At 43.2% G+C, this 16259-nt stretch overlaps 1 protein-coding gene across 3 annotated transcripts in view; it reads left to right on the top strand.

Annotated features, from left to right (window-relative positions):
- Nucleotides 1-110: 110 nt before the first annotated feature.
- UBR5 (ubiquitin protein ligase E3 component n-recognin 5) overlaps nucleotides 111-16259 on the top strand; it is a 147711-nt gene continuing 131562 nt past the window's right edge. For all 3 annotated transcript variants that reach the window (XM_045006898.1, XM_045006897.1, XM_045006899.1), the window contains exon 1: nucleotides 111-393. In XM_045006898.1, the coding sequence (XP_044862833.1) occupies nucleotides 332-393 (62 nt within the window). In that variant the 5' untranslated portion in view covers nucleotides 111-331. The remainder of the gene's footprint in view (nucleotides 394-16259) is intronic.

Here is a 16259-nt window from a genome sequence, read left to right on the forward strand (position 1 = left end):
CCACCCACGCGCCAGTAAGCGCGCGCCTTCCATCGCGGTCGGTCAATCGGCGCCCCGCCCAGCCCGGCGCGGCGCAAGGAGGGGGGAGGGAGAAGGGAGAAGGGGCCGCTGGAAGTTAAGATGGCGGCGTGTGTGTGAGTGCGGCGCGGAGCGAGTCTCTTCCTGGCGCTGTCGTCGCGGGCCCCCGCACCCCGCTCCGTGTCGCGTCGCTGTGGTGAGGGAAGGACTCTACCTGCGGGTGCGAGCGCCCCCGCCGCCCCGGGGTGACGCCGAGCTCCCCCCACCCCCATTGTGCGCCCGGCCTCTGCCTGCCTCTGGGGGGGAGCGCAACATGACATCGATCCACTTCGTGGTGCACCCGCTGCCGGGCACCGAGGACCAGCTCAATGACCGGTGAGGGGAGGCCCATGTGGCTGAGGGGGGACGCGGGTCGGAGAGGGGAGGGGCGCGGCCCGGCCCCCGTGTGTGAGGGGAAGGGCCGGGCCCATGTGTCTGGCGGCCGGAGCGCGGCGTGTGGGGAGGGGAGGAAGCCTCGCCGTGTGGGTATCCGCGGGGCCGGTGAAGAGTTAACCCGCTTCTCTGCCCGGTGTCCGATGTATGAGAGGGCTGGGTCAACTCTCTCCCCCCCTCCCCCGCACCCGCCCCCATAGCCAGCGGGTGGTGTCCCCGCCCACTCTCTGTGCGGGGATGGTGAGGGGACGCGTCTAGCTGCACTATACAGCGTGGTCATTTCCTCATAGTCCCCGGGCACCGCAAACTCTGGGTACTGCGGGATCGTGACCTCTGCGAGTGAGTGTCTCACGCCCTTCCCCGCCTCTTTCCACCCAGCTTTCGCTGGTCAGGGGACACCGGGGTTGTACCAGGCTCCCCATGTGAGAAGTGGGTTATAATTACTCCTGGGCTGAGGTGGAGCAAAAATTTGTCCATATAAATCAACGATTAATTGACAGACGATGCAGTTGGGAGGTAGGGGGTGAAAATGATGGAACATACACAAGGATGGTGAGGGAAGTATATAGTGGGATAAATTGTCTGTACTAGGTTTTAGGCTTTTATTTTGAAAAGGGCTGTGCTATAAAGTGCTTATTGTGGGTGTCTCAGGCAGGGAAGAGAGACAGGAGAGAGACATGGAAACACATTGCATCTTTGAGTGTGGTGTTTGGAAACTACTATTATATTTTAGATTACGGTGAGAAAAATGCAAGTTATGAAGAAACTAAAACAGGTGTGGGGAAGGAAGAAAACCTTTTATTTAAATTTCAAGAGGTGTGCGACATCTTAGAATTCTCTGCTGTCTTTCTCTGTAATCATTATTAATAGTTTTCTGCAGCTAGTAAATTTCACAAATATAAAATCTTAATAGGATCTGAATTGATAAATTCTCAGTTTATATTAATTCCGTGTCAAATTGTTTGTGGCTAATAATAGAGAAGTCCTAGATTTAGTTATAGGGTGGAAATCCAAATAATCTTTTTAATTAGGCTGTTTGGGCCTTTGGATATGGACTTCTGTCCTTTGCTGCCTCCCAGGTTTGAGCATAGATCTAGGCTGCTTCCATGATGATATCTTGCTGAGTAATTTGGAGTAGGAAAAGAGAGAGAGGGCTGAAATGCCTCCGTTAAACCACATCTGAGATTCAGGGGCTTAATGTTTACAATGAGCAAAGTAAGTCATTGTAAGGGTCATATTTCACCCAAACTGCTTCATCTTTGACCTTAAACAGAAAGGAGAGATTTGTAGTGATAAAACGGGGCCATGACCTGAAGCTTGTCAGTTGGGTGTAACTTTTTTGGGGTGACCTGGTGACACATCTTACAGGACACTGTTTGTCATGTGGTTCCCGAAAGAGGTGGCCTAACAACTGCTGGGAGATTGACCTCCTTCACAGTAAGGCTTTCATGTATGGCAGGGGTTCTCAAACTGGGGGTCGAGACCCCTGAGGGAGTCTCAAGGTTATTACATGGGGGGTTGCAAGCTATCAGCCTCCACCCGAAACCCTGCTTTGCCTCCAGCATTTATAATAGTATTTAAATATATTTTAAAGTGTTTTCAATTTATAAGGGGGTCACACTCAGGGGCTTGCTATGTGAAAGGGGTCACCAATACAAAAGTGTGAGAACCACTGATGTATGGCATGCAGTTGCTTCTTGCAGGAGGAGGAAAATGGTGAGCACTGATACTGTGCTGGGATATTTCCATTTCTTCACCTAAATTCTGGTTTATGAAGATTTTTGATCTTGAAAGAGCCAGCTTGTTTTTAAAAAATATGATGAGACCGTTATTCAGCATGTAATTACCCACATTGCTTCAAGTGTATTGAAGGAACGCTCCAGGTTTTTCTTTAACACATCACCTGTCTTGTTTATTGGCTGAAGGCCTTACATTCAACTAACCTGCTGACTACTACTAACTAACTACCGTTTCTCAGTAATGCAGTAAGTTTAGAGCACCACATCTGATCAATTCCAAAATAACAGGAAAAGTGCTAGGGGTCAAATGCCAGAATTCTAGTGATTTTGGGGAAAATTGGAAAAATGAAAGGGGAAAAATGGCAGACATATGGAGTCTCAGCTATCCAATTAGAAAAGCACCTCTGCAATTATTTCTAGATCAAACAGGTTGATGGCACCCATTAATGCCATCCAGCATAACAATATCCCTGGCTCATCTCTGTGTGTCCTCCCAGCAGAGTTTAACATCTTAATACCTTGAATGACTTTCCTCCCAGACAAGGAAAAATAACAGTGTGTGTGTGTGTGGGGGGGGAATAGGAGTGTGAGCACAGCCCCTGGGGATGGGGTGAATGGGGACACTGGAATGAGAGAGGGGGATACACAACCCCTTCTGGTGTGAAGTGTGGGGTACCCTGCTATGGTGGGAGAGGAGGAATGGGGAAAGCAGATGTGCACAGAGCCCCTTCTATGGGTGGTAGAATGGGAGGACAAATGAGGGCGCTCAGGACCCTCTGGTGTGGGGAGAACACAAAACCTCTGACATAGGGGGAAAGAGTAATGGGGGCGGGGCACAGAGAACTGACTGCTGGCCTTGGGAGAAGATTGAGGAGCTTGGTATGGGAAGATGGAGAATGGGAGGCACACAGACCCCTGGCAGGGAGGAGATTGAGGGACCCTGGTTGTAGTGGTAGAATAGGAGGGTACACAGAGTCCCAACATGAGGGAGGGGTTGGGGGAATTTGTGTGGAGCTGCTGAAAGAGATGGATGGCAGAATGGCACACGGGGACTTTGTGGCCTGGAATGAAGGAATTCAAGAAGCCCCTGGTACGTGCAAATGCAATAACCTTTGTCTACAAGTATTACAAAGTGTGTGCCCCCCAGTTATCTGTACTGAATATGGTCCTTCTAGCACTTCCTAAATTTATTTTACCACAGCACCTGCCCTTAAGACTTTTATTTGATATGGGAAGCTTCACAAAAATGTGGTAATTAATGTATAGAAAAAAGCTGTAAAAGTGCTATTAAGTAGTGACTTCTGTTGAATCAAGTGTCTTCTTGATCTGAGCAGAAAATCATAAGTATCTTCTTCACAAACATAGTTTTACTAGAAATGTGTTAAATGTATATCAAACTTGTAACTGAATTCAAAGGGGTTCATAAATAGGATTTGTGTGATGGGTGTTATTCAGGAAATGCCAATTCATTTTTGTTTATAGCAGTACTACTTACCACTGTAATGTAACGCTATAACAGGGCCTAGATAGCATTATACTAGTTTTCACATAAATATGCATTTAGAAATTCCTGTTGAGCTGTAAGATGCTTTTCCACATCTTTTTTCCATTTTATAGAGTTTGCTTTTCTTTTTCTTGACTTGCTATTCTTTCTACCATGAATACTGTCAGCAGGCAAAGTCACTTTTCTGCATCCCTACTGCAGCTTCTAATTGCTTCTGGATCTGATTTTTGTGAGCAGAATTCCATTTTGACAGCCCACTGTATACTCTGTGCAAAAAAAACAACAACCCTATATTATGTTCTCCTGAAATCATAAATGGATGAATATCAGCTGTCTAAATTTTATATTTGGGAAATATTTATCTGTTGAAACATGAGGAATTTATATGTGTAACTCTCCTGTGAATCAAGATTTTGAATGGCCTCAGATCTTAAAATAAAGCATTTAACCAGTGTAAATTTAGAGCAGCAAGTATAATGTTTGAGAGGCAAAGTCAATTAAAAAAGCATACTTCTCTGAAAATGTTTTACCTCCCATTGTTACAAATAACACCTGAAATTTGAAGAAAAATCTTTTTACTTTGTGAATCTGACTGCAGTTAGCGAATAGTTTGCACTAATTTTTCCCAACATAATTAGTCTCCCCTTTATCTGAGTAGGCATTTCACCCAATAACAGGGTAAGGAAAAACACCTTTTAAAGAAATGATTGTAGAATCCACAAAAATTGGAAAGGGGACTTGAACAGTTGTAGTACCTGAAATTGATTTTCAATTTTCTTTTTGAAAATAACTAGAGTCCACCTTGATGGTGTCCCTTAGTACTGTCTCATAGAAGTTTAAGTATTGTTAAAATAACTTGTTCAGGGTATTCAATAGTTGTCTAGAAGCTGTTTATTCTGGAGAAGAAAAAGTACAAGATGGTGTTTAAAAGGAAGGCAATATGTGGGGCTTGTATTAGGATTCATTTTTTGAAATGGTTAACTGATTTGCTCACCTGTGTTTAGGATGAATTGAACTAATGAAGCTTCTCCAGAGCGGTAGTATATTTGTTAGAAAAATAGGTGACTTGGAGATTTTCCCAAACAATTTCTCCTCTGCAGACCAAATAGGAAAAATTAAAATTCGAGGTAGAGTCTGCAACTCGTTAATCTAGAAATTTTCTTTCTGCAGAGTACAGGTGACACAATAGTTTATGGCTTTAATTTTTAAAACAGAAGTGCCTAGCTACTGTGACTATTGACAGTAAATATATTAATATACTTGGGGTAAACTGTGCCCTTTACTTTGTAAGGTTTTAATGTGTGCAGGGCTGGAGACCATGGGTGCAGTGTGTACGTCATGGAGTATAGCTCCACAGGCACTCCTTCACTGATGCAGAGAGGGTATCTCTGGAGAGGCAGGGAACTGGTGGATCCATGACCTCTAATTAGCCTTTTTCCCATTGTAACTTTCTTGTGTAGACAAGACTACGAGATTTAGTTACAAGTAAGTGTGTTGGGATTTTGTTTTAAGGATTTAGTCTCTTAAATGCATATAGGATTAAAACTTAATCCAGAAGTTTTAATGGGAATGACATGTCTGCCTCCTGTAATAAGTTATGCTATAACATTGAGGGTCTACTATATTTAAAAGATATGAACACCAGAGTTATGGATTTACTGGTCTACTGGACACCCTGTGAAACTGGAAGTCCTCCATGAGGCAACAGCGCAGACTGAAAAAAGCAAATACTGTACTGCGTAGGGCTTCTGCCAGAGGAGGGTTGGGGCTGCAGCTGTAGGGTGTGTGTTTGGGGTCAGGGCTACAGGCGGAGGGGGGGCTTGGGGCTTCTGACCCTTGGGAGCAGTGGGGCTCAGGGCTTTAGACCGGGTGGAGGAGTGCTGGGGCTTGGGGCTTCAGCCCCAGCTCCATTCCTGGCTTCACCCTGCTGGGGGTGCCAGGGCTCGGGGCTTCAGCCCATGCATCTGCTCCCGGTTTCAGTGAGGGGTTGGGGGGGACCAATGCCAGGGATAGATTGATTTTGTGTGTGTGTGTGTGGGGGGGGTGCGCGTTTGGGGATCGGCACTTCAGCCCTGTAGCTCCACTCCTGGTTTCAGCTGGAGAGGGGGGTGTGGAGGGCTCTGGGGATCGGGGCTTTAGCTACGAGGGGAGTGCCGGTTTCAGCCCCAGCGCTCCCCTCCCTTCCCACATAGCTAACACCCCTCTGGTGCCAAAACTGAGAGCAGAGCTGTGGGGCTGAAGCCCCAATCCCTGGTGTCCCCTCCCCTCTCCGAAACTGGGAGCAGAAGGCTGAAGCTCCGATCCCGGCACCCTCTGCAGGGCTGAAACCAGAACGGAGCAGCGGGCGGGCTCCCGCCCCAGGTCTAAAGCCCTGGTGCTCCAGTGCTTCCCCCCAGATCTAAAACCCGGGAGTCCTGGTGGCGCCTAGGGTCAGAAGCCCTGACCCCACCCCTTGCCTGCAGCCCCAACTCCTCTGCCAAAGTCTGTAATGTCTTGTTCAGAGTTACAGACCATTTCATAGTTACGGACAGCGTCCATTTCTGAGGTGTCTGTAACTCTGAGGTTTTACTGTATCTATTTATTGTCTTGAGGAAAGTATCAGTATCTGGAAAGCTTCGTCTTGGAACAATCCCTTCCTTTGAAAAAACAAATTAGAAATTTATGTTTGAAACTCATCATAATGCTGCTGTTAGAAGATCAAGGATGTTGATTTCTTACTGACAACTGTATGTTGTGAAAGCTAACCAATACAGTGTGATGTGGGATGATAAACTTTTATTTACAATGCTTCATACACATTTTTAGGTATTGTCCATTGATTGTAGCTTATGTTTCTAAGCAGTAAACAATAAAACATATATGACCCTGTCTGTAACAGACCCAAGTTTGTATGTAATTGATTATATAAGGATTAATTTAATACTAATAGCTTCGTTTCCAGAAAGTGATCTTTGCATACTTGTAGAATTTTTTCCTTTACCAGTCTTTGTTGCCCAAATCCACTATTTTTATCCCAAAAGGTTTAACAGTACTTAATTACAAACAACTGCATAATAAAACTGTTTTGAAGATGAGATAAAATTCTTGAAACTCTCTGTAATGGTTTGTGGAAGGAATTCTCAAGCTCATTCATAGGGTAAATTGTGTTTTAATAGAGATACTCTTGTCGATCATCTCCTCATCCATTCATGATTACACATCATCTCTGTGGCAACTATAGCAATTCCTGACTTAGAACATACTCAGTGTATTTGTAGTCGTCCCTAATGCAATTTAGGAGGTGGAGACAAGAAGCCATATGACTACTAGCACTTCAGACTGCTAGTGGTCTGCAGGCAGCAGTATGAGAACCTTTGCGTTATAGAGCCCTTTCTGTACCAACTGAGATCTTTGTTCTGTGCAGCACAGTAACTTGTCTATGACAGTGGCTAGACAGTACCAGATACTCCGGAAGAAAGTTACAAGAATCTCTATAATGTACAGTTGTGGAATAGCCTGCCAATAGGAGAAGTTTTGTCCAAACTCCAAGCTGTTAGTGCAGCGGTTTTCAACATTTTTTCATTTGTAGACCCCTAAAAAATGTTGAATGAGGTGCTGGACCTCTTTGGAAATCTTACCCATAGAGGTCCGTGGACCACAGGTTGAAATCCATTGTTGACTTATGCACTGATGCATTAGGGCTTATGTTCTTTTTATTTCAGTTTTTTGTTTTAAGGATAAGTCATGTAGCAAGTTCACCAACTTCTTGGTTATACTCTTGACAGAATCCACTCTGAAAATATTCAGAAAGCTCTGTCTCTGCTTTCTTTAGTTCTGTAGTCACAAAATTTATTATGTAAAGGACTTGTGCAGAAGCTCAGGGATTGTCTACACTTACATTTTATTGCATTGTAACTTGCTGGTTCCGGGGTGTGTGTGAAAAATCACCCGCCCCCCCTCCCCCAATCCCTGCAAGAGCGCTAGTGTGGACAGGCTCTGAGAGCACAGCTCCCAGCGCTCAGAGCTATTCCCCTCGTGGAGGTGGATTACAGTCACGTGTGACCACACTCTCACTTCAAAGCGCTACCGCAGGAGTGCTCCAGCGACAGTGCTTTGGAGTTTCTAGTGTAGATGTAGCCTCAGACTACAGAAAAAAACAAAACAAAAAAAACCCTTTGAGTTGACACTTGTCCGTGGACAACTTGGTTCTCTAGTTTGGTTGTCAAATAAATATGGTTGATGCAACTTTTCTGCAGTCATGTTAGCACTTCGGTTGTTAACGATTTTTTTTAAAGTGAAGTTGCATTGTCTTGTAGCTCCTTCAAGGACAAGCTTTTGGTCTGATGTTCATATACAAACTGTAAATTCTTTTTCTGGGTGGCATCTCAAACCTGAGATTGAAAATGGGAATTGGGGTTTGCGGGTGAAGGCCGCTTCTTAAATGTCAGTAGTAATAGGTTCTGCTCAGCCACTGCACCCCAGACTTGACTTTGAGGACAGCACATGCATAATTGGCCGTGCATACTCTTACTAAAGTGTGGTCTAAGGTGCAAGTGGCTGAGCAGAGCCAGAGGAAGAATTTATCAGAGTAGCAGGCTGGTCACACACATTCTCCAATCCCTCGTCCTCCCTCCCCTCCACCCTTCAGTTTTAGGATTGCCTTTGGGATCAGACTGTGTTTACTATTCTTGCTAGATTAGGCCAATGGATTGAGATTATATTTGCCACATCTTGAGGATAGATATGTAAAACAGAAAAATACTCAGTTTTTGATCATATACAAAAGTAGGATTATTGTGACTAGTAAAGATATTTTTTCAATGTTTTAATTCATTGTAAAACTTAAAACTTATAACCATTAATAACATATACTAATGTGATTAGTTTCAACATACTAAGTTTATAGTCATATGTTAAAATAATTCCTGATGACAGTTGCTTTAGTTGCCATGCTGAATGAATTTGTAACATGATAACGTTGGTGCCATAAATCCACAAGTTAGGCTTAACACAGATTTTGTGTGTGATCAGATGTTCTTAATATTTAGAAATAGTAGATACAAAAATGAATTTTTTTACATAAATGTAAATTATACATTGCTTCACCCAAACAGTATACCTAAATACGACAGTTTTCCAGTATGTTGCAGCTATACTTATTTTTACAATTGACTTTGTAATTATAATATTGTCTTAAATGTAGGGCATATGTATTATATATATCAACCAGAGACGAGGGTTCAGGATAATTGACAGAATGCTCTTTTTTTTTTTATAGTGGTTGTACTCGTAGTATCCTCGGTAGTTAAGTTTGCGAAACATTCCTATTATAGCCTATTCTTACCACCCCATCACATATCAGCCCTACAGCCTCCTTGCCCCTTAGAATGGTTTAAAGTGCACAGAATTTTTTAAAAAAACATGCCAGAGACTCCATGAAGTCTATTGCAAGAAACTTTTTACATGGAAGACACTCAGGCTGAGAACCTCAAAGGGATTTAGACACCAAACTCCCATGGACTTTAGGGGAAGTTAGAGTCTAAATACCTGTGAAGATCTGGGCATCAGATACTACAGTGGTGGGCAGTAGTATAAAATGTAGGTAGGTAGAATGAGTAGGTTGCGGACTGTCTGGGGACAAGAAGATGAAAGTTACGAGGCAACAAACAACGGCAAAAACTGCCTTTTAACAAGTTTGAGAAGTGTGCGGTTGAAATTGTGCATGTATTTGTATTGTGTCTAACCTGGAACAATACCCCTCTCAAATGAAGAGTCTGTATGGTCACTAAGCAGTTTTGAAATAATTTATTAAAGCAATGGCTCACCTGCATACCAAGTATCCGCCTTCAAACTTTTACCCCCCCCCCCTTTTTTTGCAGAACCTTTTAAGCAGGAGAAATATTTTACCTGCACCATCCCACTGATTCAAAAGACAGATAAGATTTTGTTCAAACTGTTATGCACAAAAAACCTACTTTCTGAGACAAACATGGAAAATTTCTGAAAACTATGAATGTGAGAAGCCCCTCCATTCATAATGATTGTTTTAAACTGGTAATTTGTAAGCTTATACAAGAGCATAGATAAATAAATGTGTAGTTGGCTTTATCACTATTTGCGCATTTTGAGTTGTAAGACAACTAGGTCCTGTATGTGGCAGGATGATGTCTGTCACATGTTTGAAATGCTGATCTATAAAGACAAAATCAAAAAGTGGGGAAGGAGATGCGAGATACAAGCATAATACTCAGGATGGTGATTAGCTATTCCAAAACAAAATCAGTGTTTGAAGGATTGTTCATTTAATCTTGAAGAAGTTTTTCTCATTTTTGCTTTTTTTGAATGGCTTCTGTGTGAAAACCACAGGTTATAGACACTTAAACCACATAGGATATGACATTTACCTTCAAAAGAAGTGACGCTAAAGATTTGTAACACAGTTTGAAAAATGTTGCTGAAGAGCGAAATCGGTTTACTCAAAGTCCATACTACAAATGCACCTCCAATCCATCTGAGATTCAAACATAGCACTTGTTGGGGAAGTTGTGATGCTTAAGATGCAGTTCCTGAATCCTGCTGACCAGCCCCATCTTTTGTATCATCCATCGTTAGCTAATGTTTACTGAGGTCCTGATGTTGCAGTTGGATGTACGCAAGTTAAAAAAACTGCCTGTGTGGGAATCTAATTGCAGAGCAGGGCTTAAATATGGAACTTGCCTTTACCATGCCTGTTGAGAAACATAAGTCTTCTAGCAAAGCAGAACTGTCTCAATTCTGCATTTCATTCTGTTGCTGCTGGTCCCCATTTGCCAAGGGAACTTTCCTACTGATGAATGAGAGAGTGCCTCCCCCCTCCCCCGCTTCCCCTGTCAAGTTTTATAATTAAATCTTAAGACATGACTGGCTGTACATCTTAGGTGTGTTAGGGCTTGAGATAGAAATGCTTCAAATGCAAACAGTTTGTGCATTTATCAGCACTACTACGCAATTCATCTTCTTGCAGTTACAAAATGGGCCTTTGATTAAGATAGTGGTATATTTTGCATGCATTGTCTTTCTCTGTACTTATTAATTTGATCAATGTGGATTGGGACAAGATTGTTACCCCAAAAACCCCACCAAAACTATGTTGTAAAATTGCTCCTAAGGATTTCTTTGTGGATTTAAAAATAATTTGAGGAAATTAATTACATTAGTATGTTTGTTTGTTTTTCCAGGTTTTCGGTTCAGACTTTCCCCTGTACCCTATTGCTCCAGCTCCCTTCTCCTGTCAGAAATGACTTTTCCAAAGTGTCTTCTGCCCCTCCTCCTCCAGTTGGTTTTCTCATTTCATTTTTTTATTTTTCAAAAATGTTTTAAATTGGGAATAGCTTAATGCTCCCAAATGCCTTTTTAAATTTTATTTTTTAAAAAAAGGCTGGTTAGACTGTAGGAGGAGTACAGTGAGAACCTGAAACTGCAAGTTTTAAAAGACAGCTGCAATTAATTTGTTGTAATACCATACATAGCTAAAATGGTTGTACTAAAGAATACCAATTACAAAGGGAGTTTTCAAAATGTTTTGCTGTTTTTAATACCTCTTTGCTGAGTCAATAGAAGCAATCACAATCAATCACTACTGTTTTATTGCTGCTACTGGTATGACATTCAGTTTTGCTGATTTAGTTTGTGACAGTAGAAGTGTAACTTAGCAGATGAAAGCATGAAGGTGGGAGACTTTCATAGTTTCTCAGGTTTATCTTTTAATACAAAATATTGTGTAGAAAAACACACATGCACAAGCTGTTTGCTGCTCTTTACTCAAAGCAGCCAGGACCAGCCACAGCCAAAGATGTGGGTAATTTAGGATCATTATTACTGTATTACAGTAGTGCTTTATGTATAACAGACATCTTCACCACTTCCCAGGACACCAGCGTCAGCAGCCTCCCTTCCAAATGGGAATCAGCAGTAATAGCCAGGAGGTTCCTGCATTGCCTCTTGACATCATTCACTCAGCTCAAACTTAGATTCTGGATTTCTTTTTTCATATGCTGTATTGCTAGTAGTTGTTGGCCCCTTCATCTTGAATCTCTCCCACTGCAGCATCTCTTCATCTGCGTAATCTAATTCTCCCTGCTTATTATTTTGCTTGCCATCTTCTCTCTTTCCCCCTTAGGTTCCCTTGCACTTTATCTACTCCTGCTTGAACAGTTCTTTCCTATCCCACCTCCTTCCCCCAACTAGCCCCTGGAATGAAACATGTTTTTCCTATCCACCTGGAGTGGAACTCTCTCAAAATATCCTTTAAACCTAAAATGAAGTCCTTGTCATAAAAATAGATGACAAAAAGATAAAAGGTCGGGGAGAAGGATATAGCATATAAATAAAATCATCAGAGCGATAGTAGGTTCAAGTCTTTGTTCAGTTTATATAATATATATAACTTACAAGACTTATGGCTGTCATTGCCCTCACTAACTTATATGCTATATCCCTTTTACCCACATTTTATATCTCATCTTTTTGTAAGTTTGTAAGTTCTTTAGACTGAAATTGTCTTTCTGTATGTTTCTACAAACTCTTAGCGCAATGAGGCCCTAATGCTGGTTGGGAGCTATCACAGACTAAACAAATAATTTAACTGGAGTTTAATATTAAACTCCCCTCCCCCTTGCAGTTTGACACTACTTAATATGTACAAATAAGTGTCTGTGTTGCACTAATTTTTCTAATAACTTATAAAATATACTTTTTAAGACCATCATCAAAATGCTTAGCCGCCTTAATGCATTTACTTGAGTGGCACTTCCTTGGTCACAAGCTGTTGGCCTGATTCTACCACCATTGAAGTCAATGAGTTTTACTATTTATTTAGGTACGAGGAGGATCTGGCCAATAACAAACAGGTAAAATGAAGATTTCCTACAAATTAATTTAAAAATTGTTCAATTTTTACAACTAGATTAAATATTAAATCAGTCTTCATAGGTGACATGCAAAAGGTGTGGGGGGGGAAGAATTGGCTTCTGTATTTTGTGTAAAGTTCCTGAAAACTTGACCCCAAAACCTGCTTGTTTTTCTATTGAAATACCAAAAATATCAAGTCTCTGCTTCCCTAATTTTGCTGCACTCATAGGTCTGAAATATGGATTGCGAGCTTTCTCATTCTTAATATTCAGGGGCTGAAGATGTCAAATCTTTGAAACTTTTCTCTAATGTTTCTTAACTGTTATCCAAACACAACATGGTTTAAACATTTCAAATAAAAATAGCTTCCCCTCTCAGATTTCATTTATATTGTGTCTGATTTCTTCTTCATAACAATTGCCTGTAGAGTCTTCCAGGTTAAAGAGGGTAGACAAAAATCTGAATTTCTAATGGAAAAAAATTACCCCTTCCCAAATTTCAGGCTTCTTTTATGCTGCGTAAAGAAGCAAAGTGTGGGGACCTTTTCTTCCACCTCCACCTTTCCTGGTCAGTCTTTTAAAAAGTACCTTTTTTTTAATTCAGTGGTATAATGGCAGAGGGGTGGTTTTTTTTTTTTTATTTTTTTTTTATTTTTTTAAGAGGCTCCCTCTTTCTTCCTTCCTACTGGACACATAGTGGTCCATCTTATTTGTATATTTTTTTCCTTTTGTGAAAATAGGTTACTTGTATAGCATTTCACAGGCTTCGCTGTCAGGACTGTTTCACCCACTTCCGAAATGTGCCCCTCTGTTGGATAGAACTCTGGAGCTATTTAACAGTATATAGAAATGTTGCAAGCCATTTTAAGATATCTAATACTGTATGTTGTTACGGGGGGCAAATAGGCAGCCAGAATGTAATGTGATCAGAACAGTCCCACTCCTGCAAAAAAGTATTATTCCCAGGAGTGTCCAGTTCCTCCGTTTTTAATATCTGCTAAAAAACTGCACCACTGTGCAGGGCCAGTGGTTCAGTCAAAACAGGGTCAGGCAGCTTATATCTGACAAGATTGCTACTCTAAATAGTATGGCTTCAGGCACAATATGAAGCAAGAGCCATATAGTGTGATGCTTAATGAGTTTCTCGGCATAAAACCAAAAGGCTGGATAGACTGCCGGGGGAACTACCTGGAAATTTTGTGGCTGCTGTACTGGTAGATGGAGGGGGGAAATAATCAGTTTTTGGGACATGCAGGCAAAGTGGTATGGTGACCTATCCATCCCACAGGCTGACTGGCTTTTCAGTTTTGAGTTATTCAGCCTGAAATCTCACTTCTCATAAAAGTATGGCTGCTTGTTTTTCTGGCCCAGCACTGCCTCCTAAACAATTTTTCCCCCTCTGTTTCCCTTCTAAAACAAGGTTGCAATATCTGATGATAGACAAACTGAAAATGATTTATTTGTTCTTTAAAAATTCTGTATTTAGATGAAGTTTTACCAATAGCAATCGAAAGAGATTTTAATTATACAAGTAAGGCACTATGTAGTCTGTAGCTTCCCGAATGCACATTATGCAACAAGTCTCCCTAATTCCTGCAGCATAACAATACTGGCTGTTCTATTTTGGCTGCATTTTAAAGCAAATTAAAAATGCGAGACTTACTGAATTTATTTTCAAATGTAATATTGCAGTTAGAATAATGTTGCGTAGGTTTAATTTGATAAATTTAACTTAGGTGATAAATGTAAGAACATTCCAATGTGCTGCTGTATTTTGTATTGACAATTGCGTTATTGTACTTTTAAGTTGGGAAGACTAGAGGCTTTTGCACCTGCTTTCGGTGGAGTTGAGGTGTTAATTTTGGATTTGGAGGATTTTGCTCATCTGAAAAGTAGAACTGACTTTTTGTCCTATACTATTTCAGAATGTACCTTTTAAGATAATATTGTTGGGTTGGATTATGGTTGTGTATTGACCTGTATAACTGATCCAGAAGAGGACATGATGTCTCCCATTTAATGATTGTGTGTAAGCTGCTGTTCTGTCTCCCTAGCCCTGGAATGATTAAATGCCATGCCCAGGGTCTGTTCAGTCCCTTTCTTTAGGCACCATTTATTTATTGCACTGACAATCTTTAGCAAACACCAAAAGTAAAATAGTTCAGCATAAATCCAACAGCTGCCTTTCCCCTGACCCAGGGGCTTTCTTTCCAGAGCTTCCCTACTCCTGGAAGCACTTTCCGAGGCCGCCTATAGAGTATCTGCATGGCAATCCACCTTCTCCAGGGCCTGCTCCTGGAGCTAGCCTGCTTTCTATGGATTCCCCATCTCAGGGCTTGTCTACACTACCGCATGGAGTTGATCTAAGATGCGCAACTTCAGCTAGGTGAATAGCATAGCTGAAGTCAACGTACTTAGATCTTCTTATGTGGTGTCTTCATTGCGGTAAGTCGACAGCTGACACTCTCCCATCAACTCTGCTTGCGCTTCTCGTTCTGGTGGAGTACCGGAGTTGACTGGAGAGCGCTCAGCGGTCAATTATTGCATCTATACTAGACACACTATATTGACCCCTGCTGGATCAATCGCTGCCCGCCAGTCCGGTGGGTAGTATAGACAAGCCCTGAGAGTGAGTTCTTTCAGCCTTTAAGGCAGGCCTGCACAACTCATAAAGCGGCGAGGGCCATATTACTCCAAAGAAAACAGCTGAGGACCGAAACCCCCCTGGCCCTGCCGAACCCCCCCCCCCAGCACCGCCAAAATACCCCCCCAAATGCTGCCCAGCCCCCCCGAAACGCAACCCCCCCAGCACCGCCTGCCCTGTGAAAACACCCCCCCCAAGCGCTGCCCACCCCGCGGAAACAAACCCTCCTTCCCCAGCGCCGCCCCGTCGAAACAGCGGTATTGAACCTTGGTAATATGTTATAGCAAACTCCTAAGGTAGTATAATTAAGATAAAAGAAAAAAGTCTTTTTGCTAGAAGTAGAATAAGATCTTCCCCCCCACTTTGTAATCAATTACCCTCTTGATTGAATGAGGTGTGACTGAGGAAGGCAGCACCTCCAGACAGCTGCAACCGTTGGGGAGGGGATGGGAGCCGGACCAGATCAGTAGAACAGGTCAGCCACCAACTCGTAGCTTGTCTCCTCAGCCCCCACCCCCGCTGGCTTACCCGGCCCCCGCCACTGCCTGCCCGCTCGCCTCCTCAGCCCTCCACCCCCCCCATAGCTCACCTGCCCCCCCGCCCACTCGCCTCCTTAGCCCTCCTCCCCTGCCGTCAGCTCACCTACCTCCCTGCCAATGCCCGCTCGCCTCCTCAGACCCTCATTCCCACCGCTCACCTGCCCCCCCGCTCGCCTTCTCAGCCTCCCTTTCCCTGGCTCGCATACTCACCCCCCTGCCATTGCCCGCCCGCTCGCCTCCTTAGCCTCCCACCCCCCTGGCCAGTGTTGAGTTGCCAAAATCTTAACAACTGGTTCCCTCCTCCCCCCACAAGGGGTCGTGGCCCGCCCCCGGGACTCCTGCTCCATCAACCCCCCCGCGTTCCTTGCACCCCCCCCCCGGCCCCATCCACCCCCTTCCCTGTTCCCTGACTACCCCCCGCCACCCTATCCAACCCCCCCTCTCATTTCTGATGGCCCCCTGGGACCCCTGCCCCCATTCAACCCCCTTGTTCCCCGCCCTCTGACTGCCCCGACC

This window comes from Mauremys mutica, chromosome 2 (assembly GCF_020497125.1).
Source record: "Mauremys mutica isolate MM-2020 ecotype Southern chromosome 2, ASM2049712v1, whole genome shotgun sequence".
NCBI lineage: Eukaryota > Metazoa > Chordata > Testudines > Geoemydidae > Mauremys > Mauremys mutica.